This window comes from Euprymna scolopes, chromosome 7 (genome assembly GCF_053919585.1).
Source record: "Euprymna scolopes isolate OS-2025 chromosome 7, ASM5391958v1, whole genome shotgun sequence".
NCBI classification, from domain to species: domain Eukaryota; kingdom Metazoa; phylum Mollusca; class Cephalopoda; order Sepiida; family Sepiolidae; genus Euprymna; species Euprymna scolopes.
Window position 1 is genome coordinate 153,390,188 of NC_136488.1, and position 12,000 is coordinate 153,402,187.

A 12,000-nucleotide genomic window follows, 5' to 3' on the forward strand; every position below is an offset into this window, starting at 1 on the left:
CGGGAATCTCCAGTGCAAGGTGTCACGATTAACACCAGTCGATAGATTCGAACTCGGCAACACGAGCCATCTGTGGCTCGATTAGCTACCATCAACCGCGAGAAATAACACTGAATTTAAACATTTTAAATATTTTTAATGTCAATCACAGTGAGCTAATTATTATACGATGATATATATTACAAGTGTTTGTCAAGTTAGTTTTAAATGAAACCCTCGGGGAAAAAAAAAAAAAAAAGAATCTAACTCTTCGGTTGATATCATTTGTTAAATGTTAAAAGTTTATTTTATACTTTTACATGTTTAATGCTTATGTGACTTCGTTTTATTCTTGAAATGATGTCACAAACAAAAATTCTTACTATTAGAGTATAAGTGCTGACATATTTTAACAAAACCTATTTTTCTTTGCAGAAATTGTATTTTTCTGACCTAGTAGGCAAAATATTACCACAAGATTTCCGCAATATATGTACCACATTTGTTGCTGAGGCGTACATTGAAAATGGTACTTCTCAACTTATGGCATCTAGAATGGTAAGCTATTTTGAGAATTTTATGAATTAAAAATGTCATTTTTTGTTTGTTTTTAAGAAATATATTGATAACATTTCTTTTATTTGAAAATTTTAATATATTTACCTCTTTTTATTATTCATTCCCATTAGGCTGCTACGGAGGTGAGCGCACTACTTATGAATTGTAAATTCAATATTGAAAGCTTGGAGAATGTTATAAACAGGATTCAAATATTATGCAATATAACTAGCCGAATGCACCCGGAAAAGAGTCTTCCGTTAGTTCCAATAATGCAGAAAGTGACACGTCAACTGACCGGTTTGTTATCCTTCATTATTAGTATTTTTTTTTTTGAGGGGGTAATTTTTGTCTATCTTGCTTTAAATATGTTTGTAAATAGCTAGAAATCAGTATTTTTTTTCTCTTATTGAAAGAAAAATATCATGTGACTTTACAATAACAAGATATTTAACAAAAAAATTAAAAACAAAATTTACTCTACATATTCTGGCACAAACTAGCTTCCATTAAAAATTTTTTTTTTTTTTTTTTTTTTCAACAAAAGTAAAAATATTGATTTCATTATTCAAAAATAAATGCTGTCATCCAATATAATTATTATGGAAGCCATATTTTATTGTTTACTCAATAATAGGTCTGTTTTCAGTTTTTTTTTTTTTTTTTTTTTTTAATTATTATATACTTCTAATTTTATGTAATACCTATGAATTCTTATTAATTGCATAAGATGATTTTTTTTATAAAATTAAAACTAGGGTGAATTTTGAACAAGAATCAAAATATTTACTTATTAAGTTTTTAAGAATGTACTATTTTTTATCAAAACTTATTGTCTTCTATTGCAGGTATTGAATTGTATCTAAGATTAGAGTCTTATGTATTAACCGAAAAAGAGCTACGAGAAAACCATTTCCCCCGTCCTGATGGTACAGGAAATACAAAATTCTATCATTCTGAAAGAACAAACGAAGAGTATTTTTTGCCAGTAAATATCAAAACATTTTTCTATAAATTTTCTATGGTTTTCAGTGATTAGATATGAAAATAAACACCCCTTTCTCCTTTTTTTTCTCACAAGATGATGCAAGACGTTGTGTTCGCTGTTCCAACACATTTGAAAATATTTTTTGCTCATACCACTGGGCAAAATTGGCCACAAAACAATGTAAGTCTTTGTTTTTATACTTTTCTCTTTCAACATATAATACTAGCCGTGTTTACCCAACATCGTTCAGGTGTATATCTAAAGTATTTAAAGAAAATTCATTGAAAATATAATTGTTTACATTTATTACATTCAAATTAATTTTGAATGCATACTATTCATAATGAATTGTAGATAACAATTTTATCATGGTTAGAATAATTGATATTTATTTTTAATGGTGACCATTCTAATTTTTATACAATTTATGTTGGAAATTTATGTATCCTTAATTTTAATGCATAAAATCTTTGTTTTTTCCAGGTGGAAATAGTTTTGAGAAGCATTATAAATGTTGCAATGGAAAAGTTAACTCCAGTTGCTCCAGTAAGTAAACATTTTGATTCTTGTTCAAAATTTTGCCTATGTTAAAAAATATACAAAGGACTATATTTGTTTTACATAACCATGTCAGAAAGAGAATAGCATATCCCAAAAATCACTAATTGTGTAAGTAGATTTATTTTAAAACAAAAAATTATATTTTATGGCTAGCTAAGGAATAAATATCTCGCGATGCCATTTTAAAAACAGTCAAGAAAAAAACAAAATAACTTAACATAATTCAAACTTGCGAGATTTTTGTTGTAATGCCTACAAATTCCCATTAATCGGTTAATAAAATTTGATTTATAAAAACAATACTATTTGATGAATTTATGTGATTATTAGAATAAAATATTTTCTTTCTGTCACAGGTATGTAGAGGGAATTCTGGACAAATGCAATATTTTTATTTAATGCATATTGTATAGTTGTAAATAATTATTTTTTATTGATTTGTTGTTGTAATTTTATCATTGTTTTAATTTATAATTTTAATTGTGATTATTTACTAATTCCTTTTAGTTTTTTTTTTTTTTATAAAGTATAAATTAACTTATTTGCTAAATTTCTATGCTTAATGGTAATTGCATTCCCACTTTATTTTCAGTATCATGTTCATCACAATAATAAATTTGACACATCAGGATACAAAAACAGTTTTCTATCCAATGTCACATATGCATCTGCAGGTTTTTTCTCTGGATTGTGAGCTGGTAAGTTATTTTTTTTAATCTTGTCTCACCATAACACAATCTTTCCCCCAAATATTTTGTACCTAGCTTTTATTCAATTAATTGCATTCAATAACATAAAACTGCATTGTAAATTGATAAACCAAACCTCAAACCTATTTGTGCTTTGTGATCATATTAAAAGGAGTATAGTCATCCCATTTGAAATAATTGCCTATCTCAAAAGTTCAGCAAGTTTTTTGTACCAGACTTGAAATTCATAACTTTTTCTTCTCCACTATTTAACAGATCTATACTACAGCTGGCATGGAAGTTGCTCAAGTAACGCTCATCAATCCGGAATGTGATGTTGTTTATGAAACGTTCGTCAAGCCAGATAATCAAATATTGGATTATAATACGTGGTAATTACCTTCAGCTAATTTGTTTTTGTTATTCTTTCATTTATAAATATCATGGACATGAAAAATATATGGACTCTTAATTTCAACGTATTTGAAATATCATTCATCGAAATAATTGAAAGATTTGCATATGAATATGACAGTGTATTTTACCACACAAAATATTTTAAGCACTAATATGGTTAAAAAGTGTATTAACCCTGCCCCCTCATGTTCATTAGATTAAAATGGGTTTTAGCTGATATTATGTAAATCTGACACTCCAATCAAAAGGTTATAATTTTTTGTAAATGTGTACATTTTTTTTCTTTTAGATTTAGTGGAATTCAAGAATCAGATCTAAAAAACGTAACTACATCGTTGAGAGATGTACAGGATCAACTTTTACGGTATATCTCCGCACATACGATCCTTGTTGGACATAGTTTAGAATGCGATTTGAGGTCCCTTAAGGTAAGCATTGAGAAATTATAGTCTAATTAAGAACCTTTTTTACATCCTCCTACAAAGTACACATTGTAAATTAAGCTTTCTTTTCCTTTTTAAAACAAGAATTTATTTTGAATGGATTAATTTAAAGCAGAGGAGGCATTCTTTCTATTCATGCATTGTTAAATATGTGATTCCTTGAATCTTTTAGCATTGATTTAATACTTTTTATTTTTCTTTAGATCGTCCACAGTAACGTGGTTGATACGTCAGTTCTGTACGCACGCTTGTCGGGAAACTCGTATAAGACAGGACTGAAAAAATTGGCACAAGATCATCTCCAAATGAAAATCCAGGATAATCGTAAGTATATTCAACACTGTATTTATTGCATTCAAAACTTTCAATATATGAAGATTTGTTAAGAATGTTAAAGCCATAAATGACTCTATTCAATAGTTTAAATGCTTGAAAAGTCTTTAAAACTTTCTAAGAGTCACAATGTAATCCCTTGTCTTGGTTTTGTTTTTCAGCCGATGGTCATGACAGTAAAGAAGATGCCATTGCAGCAATGAAATTAGTCCATCATCAACTGCAACAGGAAGCCATAGAAAATTATTATACTCCATGTAAATTAAGAAGGAGACTTGAGGAAATTCTATCACTTATCAATTACTAAAGTATTAATAGATGCTCAATATAAATTGCATTGATTACAGGAATTTTTCTTACCTTTATGGTTTTTTTCTACTCGAATCAAATTTGTCAGTTTTACTCAACTGCAGAATAACATTTTTGATTTGGACAGTATCGGAATTATGGCAGCATCTTGAATTTTCAAGAATATAAATCCATTTCCCTTTTATTAGAAAACATTTTTGACTAACCTGAAATTCTTGAGAAAAGACCTTGTATCACAATGAAATATCTGCATCTGATGAATCGCTCGAGAAAACGAATAACATTCTTTACACTGTCATCTTCAATCAAGCCGAATGGTTTCACTTGCTCCACAAAAACTGTGCAATACAAAAAAAGTACTCATCCATTTTAAACAAGCCACTTTTACCAATCAATTTTCTTTTTGTTAAAAAGAATAAATAAAAATACAAGAAAAACTCGAACACGATCATTTTACAATTACCAAAACAATCACTCATCCACAACATCATTTAACCCCAAAAAACGAATTATATTCACTTTTTTCTAAATTGGAGACGTTTATACTAACTAAAAAAAAATCGATTAGACAACTTCTAGTTTTGTGTAATTTTTAACATGTGTTTTGTATTGTCTCTTTTCTGACTTTAAAACACAGTAACATTATATCCAACATTTTTTCCCTTATTTTCTCCCATTTTTTTTTTTTTTACATCATTAGAATAATGTTTCATTCGTGTAGATTCCATACAATTTTTTTGATCTTTACACTCTTCCTCAAAAAATATTTTATATTATTTTAAAGGCAGCTCAAAAATAACTTCCATTCAATTTAAAAAATCGTCAAACAGAAGCAACGCAAAAAATTAAAGAAAAAAAAAAAAATTGTAAAAATATTTTTGTAAATAAATTTTTTATACGTAAAATGTTTTTTTTTCTCTTTTGATCTTACTGTGCATGCATACATCCTCTTGCTTTCAATTAAAATACTTTTTTTTTTTAAAGACTATAAGAATGGTACTTGATGCTCAATTGCTAAACACTCAACATTCATGGTCTCTGTTGAGTCTTGAAAGACAATGGATACTTCCTGCAAAAATGTTTGCTCATATAACTGCGAAGCTAGGGATGTAAAATTCCCATCTGCACCACTCCTGACTTGAAACTGCTGGATTCCAGTGGAAAGGAAAAATCCAAGTTCATTGAAAATAATATATAGTAGAGAGCACATACACCATCTGGTACTTCTTAAATGGTCATCCATTTTAGTACTGATCAGGTTCAACGTCGCTTAACAGGAACCAGTGTGTCAACGTAATTATGCTGTATATATGTGTAAATAATAAGCTCTTAAGAGAATTACTTATAAGTGTATATTAAATCAACCCCAAATAGGACTCAAATTACTATAATTCAAATACAGTAGGATTGACAAACTAATATTCACCCTAGCTCGATAACAAGAACACAGGTAAAATTGTTAGAAACAAAAATAATAGCCACGGTACCAAGGCTATAAATAGAACTTTATTGAAAAAGCTATGAGAAATGAACCCATTAAGAATGCAACTAGCACATGGGAGGAGCTGGGTCAATTGACCTGGGGACATCAAGTACAAGGAAACTCATAGGGAAGGCCAGAGGAGGTAGGGGGAAAATTTTCAAGTTTTGATTGACTGAGGAATGTGGTGGTGGTGGAGGAGGAGGGTTATGGTTAAAGTATTCAAATATTGTATAAAATGAAAAAAATCTATACATTGGCCTGATGAGATTTGGAAGTCAAAATATGTTTGCATTCGTGCAAGTACTGAAAACAATGTTCTCTATTTTATATATAAAGTTCCATTTGTATATATGTTTATATATATATATAGGATTCACTCCTAAACTAATTAACCAATCATTATTAATGACGAAACACAGCTGTTAGGCAAGAGGGTAGGTAATGTGGGATATATTTAGTTTTATTTAGTTTATACAAAGGTGGCAAAGAAGAAGTGGATGCCTTTCATGAAAATTCGGATACCTTCGATGGGTAAAATAAATATTCTCTAAATTTTACCTTCTTAGGAATAGTTTAAAGGAATTTTAGGGGGCATAATATGAGCACAACCTCCAATTTGAAAATTCACATACTTAAGATTTGCATTAAATTGAATCCATAGTCATTAGATAGCAATTAAGCAAGATTCCCTGAATTTCAATTTCTTCTTAAAACTCATTAAACGTAAGCACTTCCTAAAATCAAAATTATGCAAGTTTCGCACCACTTTTATGTACCCTATTGAAGATTTTTTTTTTTTTTTTTTTACACAGGCATCACCGCATTATGAAGGCCAATAAGCCACTCGAGGATAAGGGTGAAAGGGTGTACAGTAGAAATTGGACAATAAAGTAATCATTAGTACTGGAAATTCGGTAAATTTGTTAACTTACATAGAACGGCTCATCAAGAACTTGTTTACGTTAGACTTGAAGACAATCATATTGTAGTCAGCCAGAAAGAAGGAAAGCGGAAGACAATTCCACAGGCGTGCAGTTCTAAAAAAGAAGCTTTGTTCATGGAATCTACATTTGGGTTTAGGCACAGATAAAGAGTGGGGTTAATTATTGATAGTGTTTTCAGCTAGATGAGTGTTTCTTGTGAAAGTTGGTGAGTGGACCATAGACTGAAGCTCAGTCGAACACTTTCCATGAAAATAACGATACATCAGAGACAAACTTGCAACATCTCTTCTGTGAGATAGAGGTTGCAGGGAAGAGAAAAGGACATCTCCTACGAGGCTACGAAGTCTATTTTGAACTCTATCAAGGCAGGACAAGTCCTTTCTAGCAGCTCCTGCCCAGATGTGGCAACAGTATTCCATCCTTGCACGTACCTGGCTCTTATATAGATAGAGAATTGCATCAGCAGTGAGATATCTACTGGATCGATAGAAAGATCCCACCATTTTTCCAGCGGCCTTGGTAACAGATTTGATGTACATGTTCCATTTAAGATCAGGAGTAATTGTGAAACCCAGAAGCTTGTCAAAACTTGAGACCTCCTGAATATGAGAGCCATTCATTTCAATTGATGCCAGATGTGGATCAGAATGTTGATGATGTAAAGAGAGAAGCTTGGTTTTAGATGCATTAAAAGTAACCAGCCACTCCTTTCCCTATTGTACCACGTGCTTAAGATCAGAGGAGAGAGAATCAGATAGAACTTTGTCGTTTACTGTCTTAGATGTGCTACCATAAATGGTAGTGTCATCAGCATAAATGTCTACAAATGATATAAGGATGTGATTTGGAAGATCATTAATGTAGATCAGGAAAAGAGTTGGGCCCAGGATGGCCCCTGAGGGACTCCAGCATTAATACTGTTGTTACAGAGAGAGAGAGAGAGAGAGAGAGAGAGAGAGAGAGAGAGAGAGAGGAGAGTAAACGTGGAGGTAGACACGTTTACCAGAACCGAAGGTCAGCTGACCAGATTACGTATGTGTGACGTGGTCAGGTTTGCTAGATCTGTGAGATTTGATTTGGGCTTTGAAGAAGACGGACGGTTTTCTCTTGTCTCCCCCTCTTAACTGGGGAGGGGGGGAGACGAACACTGACGTGTGTGAAGAAGAACCCACACAAGCCGATTTCACTTCCACCTCCTGCAGGACCTCTGGGGAAAGTGAAATAAAAACTATAAAACCCATTCATCGTCTTGTAGTGATAAATCTTCGTCAAACAGGTATCAAGTCTCCCTCCAGGATGAGAAATTTCCAGATGGTCCAACATCAGAGAAGCAGAGGTAGGTTCTGAAAATACATGTCACACACACGATTCCCTTTATGATAATCAAACACACAACCATTTATATTAGAGACAATCATACGCACACGGAATCCTTTTTTATGTTATACACCAAACGTAAAAAGTGCCCCTCAATGATTTAAATGGTGCCCCTGCCCCTCAATGTTAACCAATATATAACAAATATTCAATTTGGTGCCGTAACTGACCAGACCACCTAGCAAGGGTGGGTTTAAAAGAAAAAAAAGAAAAAAAATGACTTCGGTTGCCACGGGGAAAAAAAAGGAAAAAAAAAAAAAAAGGACAAGAAAAACAATAAAATGTATGAAAAAAAAAACGAAAAAGAAAAAACAGTAGAAAAAAAAATACAAATCAACACACACACACACACACACAACGTAGGGTCCATTAAAACACTAGGCGAATTAGAAAAATAATTAAAAAAAAGAAAAAAAAAAGAAAAGCAATACACACATACAACCTGTTCACGAAGAAAGAAAAGGAAGACATACAGACACACAGAATGTAAAACTTTATATATAGAAAATAGTTAAAAAAATTTTTTATCGTATTAGGAATTAGCTCGTTATGAACGAAGAAAAATATCACTTAATGTCAAAATCAGAAGGGAAAAACAAAGAATGGCCTTATTCTGTAAATTTTTCAACAACAGCCAGTGAGAAAACCAGAAAAAAAAAAAAAAAAAAAAGAAATAGAACATATGACTGTAGTATGTGTGCGTCAGGAATGAGCCTTTACCAAAAGATAAACACGTCAATCACAAATATGTGTTATGAATATTTTTGTTGCATTTTTAAACTGTGAACCAAGTGTAACTTTTAAGGAAAAACAATATGTACTTTTGATGAAAAACAATGGATAGGTTCTGAAATGTGATTTTTTTTTTCCTTTTTCACTAATTGTACGATTTTATTTCTTAGGAATTTTTTTTCTGACATGGACAATTTTAGTTCCATCGAGTGTTAGGATTGTCTGAGACTTTATAAGTGAGTCGTTTTATTTTATTTTAGAAACGACTAGGTATTTTAATTGTAAATGTCTAGGTATTGTTTGTAAACGACTTTGATTTTTCTAAAATTTTGAATTCTGTGGAATGGTAAAAGATGATGCACTATACAGTCGACCAAGTTGATGACGTGGTCAAATGGGTTTCCACGAATCTGTGTTTTGTTATTTGGAATTTTGTTGTTAGTGAGATGGGACTTTGTGATTGCTTATAGGATATTGTTGTATTTTTTAATTTATTATTTTTATGTAATTGATGTGTTGTCAAACGGTATTGGCAGAATTTTCTTGTTCTTTGACATGTATTTTTTTTTCGCAGAATGGGGAGGTGGAATCTTTGCTTATGGGGTCTAATGAAAGAATGATTAATAAAAGAAAGAACGTGTTGTTAATTAATTAATTAATAATCATAATAGTAATAATAAAATAGGGAAAAAGAGAAAGAAATAAGATTTAAACAGTGTAATAAATAATTAAAAAAAAAAAAGTTTCGGAAGAGTCAAAGGTTCAGTCGGTATTAATTTCAATTTTCGAAAAGTAGAATAAATGTTCTATTCGACATGAGTGACGTTTTGACCACATAAGTAAGGTAGAAAAAAAAAGGATAAATATAGGGTTAAATAAACTATATGAAGAAATGAAAGAAAAAAGTGGGGCGTGAATGGAATTTAATTTCTGTGGCAAGCATGTTAGAATTTTGGAGAGGTGTTGAATTACATGGGTAGTTATTAATTTCATTATTCTCGAGAAATGATTCGAATTTTATTTTTATTAACGTGATTTCTATTGATTTCGAATAGAACCAACATGGAGCAAGTTTGAGTACTTCATGTGTGGAAATCCGATGTTTTCCGTGAAGCTATGTGTCTTCAAGGCAGGTTGCGCTTACAGACTTTGGAAAAAAAAAAAAGAAGTTTTTTCTGACATAGCAGTAAACGGAATGTATTCTGTCCAGCGTGAGCGGATCTAGTTGTAATCAACTTCAGGGAGCAAATGAAATGCCCTCTGACATGGCGTAAGGGGCAGAGAGGGTGCAATGGCTGACGTGGCCATTATGTTACGAATCGCTCAAGAGAAGATGAATGAAATATGTATGCAAGTACTTAGGAAAATAGAAGGCTACCCACCATATGGAATGTTAAGAGGTTTTTTGTTTCCCACAAAATACTAGTAATAAGAGTAGGCTTATGATGAATAGGATAAGGCTTGGGATGGAAATTTTTTTTTGTGTGTGCTACCTATGGGAAGAAAAGCTGATCTGTAAAGCCGAGGACGATGATAGTCCGTTTTGAAGAGGCAGATGGACCTCGATTTTATTATTCGGTTGATTGCCGAGAATTTATCGATCACGCGTAGTGTCGACGGGAGTAAAGGATGCTCCTGAAATTCTGATTTAAATTATGAAGAGACCATGGGGTCACAGGGAGTTGTTGACCTTCGAGGGCGCAAGGATTAGCACCACATGGTATTATTTGTTGATATTATTTTACTTAGTATATTGAATAAAGGTATGACAGTTTTCTTTGCAAGTGGGGTGAGCATATATATCCCATTCTTAGTAAATGTGGGAAGTAGAAAATGTATGCCTTCGCCATACATTTTGATAAAAAGGGGGGAAGGAATGTTACAGAGAGAGAGAGAGGAGAGTAAACGTGGAGGTAGACACGTTTACCAGAACCGAAGGTCAGCTAACCAGATTACGTATGTGTGACGTGGTCAGGTTTGCTAGATCTGTGAGATTTGATTTGGGCTTTGAAGAAGACGGATGGTTTTCAGTTGTCTGCCACTCTTAACTGGGGAGGGGGGAGACGAACGCTGACGTGTGTGAAGAAGAACCCACACAAGCCGATTTCACTTCCACCTCCTGCAGGACCTCTGGGGAAAGTGAAATAAAAACTATAAAACCCATTCATCGTCTTGGAGTGATAAATCTTCGTCAAACAGGTATCAAGTCTCCCTCCAGGATGAGAAATTTCCAAATGGTCCAACATCGAAGAAGCAGAGGTAGGTTCTGAAAATACATGTCACATACACGATTCCCTTTATGATAATCAAATACACAACCATTTATATTAGAGACAATCATACGCACACGGAATCCTTTTTTATGTTATACCCCAAACGTAAAAAGTGCCCCTCAATGATAACCCTAGTGAGAACTCTCGATGATACGAATATATAACACTGTGAGCTTCTAATTTTTGCCCCTCAACTACTACTCTCATCAACCTATCAGAAAGAAATGATTTAATAATTGAGAAGACATTTCCAGCTATACCATAGCTAGAGATCTTGTGAAGTAAACCTACCTTTATGCCATACCCTATCAAAGGCCTTTGATATGTCAAGAGCGACTGCCCTAGAAAGGTTGCCTCCGTCGAGAGGTTTGCTAATCCTATGAGATATAACTGTAAGCACATCTGCTGTAGATCTAGCAGAACGGAAACCATATTGAGTGTCACCAAGAAGGTTATTTTTATTGAGATGGTTGATTACTTCTGTATTTAACACAGATTCCAACACGCATAGGAGACTTATTGGCTTGTACTGAGAGGGGGATGAGCGATCACCTGAATTCTTAAATATAGGGCATACTGATAAGATTTTCCAGGGTGATGGGAGCTATTCTCCTTAAGACATCGTTTAAACAGTTTTGTAAGTATGGGTGCCAGTTCTGGTTGAAGTTTTCTGAGTACTATAATTGGAATACCGTCAGAGCCGGTTGCTTTACTGGAATCAAGGTTTTTGATTAACTTGGCAACATCACGTACAGATATATGTATATCATATAGCGTGTTTTCTGATACAGGAGGAAATATTGGGGTTTAGCAGCCTTGGTTGCAAAGGGTAGAATTGGCTCCTTTTTTTTTTTTTTTTTTTTAATAGACTTGTTCAACTTTTAAGTGAGTTTTCTAGACAAGTTAAACATAAA

General features: G+C 32.7%; 2 protein-coding genes across 3 annotated transcripts in view; both read left to right on the forward strand.

Annotated features, from left to right (window-relative positions):
* The window catches only part of LOC145280197 (putative exonuclease GOR), a 210,008-nt gene that overhangs the window by 75,239 nt on the left and 122,769 nt on the right, over positions 1–12,000 (forward strand). The window contains exons 3-4 of one of the 2 annotated variants that reach the window (XM_080131966.1): positions 415–537; positions 669–837. The gene's annotated coding sequence lies outside the window, so the exon portion shown is untranslated. Of the gene's footprint in view, positions 1–414; positions 838–12,000 lie in introns of both variants that reach the window. The other variant, XR_013868570.1, reaches the window with a different exon arrangement.
* Positions 2,294–4,157, forward strand: LOC145280207 (putative exonuclease GOR). The gene is made up of 2 exons (XM_080131986.1): positions 2,294–2,784; positions 3,052–4,157. Exons 1-2 carry the CDS (start codon positions 2,683–2,685, stop codon positions 3,169–3,171), a joined length of 222 nt encoding a protein of 73 aa, XP_079988112.1. The 5' UTR covers positions 2,294–2,682; the 3' UTR covers positions 3,172–4,157.

What these genes read in the sequence shown, in the direction of transcription:
- LOC145280207 (XM_080131986.1), top strand. Translation starts at nt 2,683, where the DNA reads ATGTTCATCACAATAATAAATTTGACACATCAGGATACAAAAACAGTT. An exon ending in TTTCTCTGGATTGTGAGCTG is followed by an intron (nt 2,785 to 3,051) that starts GTAAGTTATTTT and finishes ACTATTTAACAG; the next exon opens with ATCTATACTACAGCTGGCAT.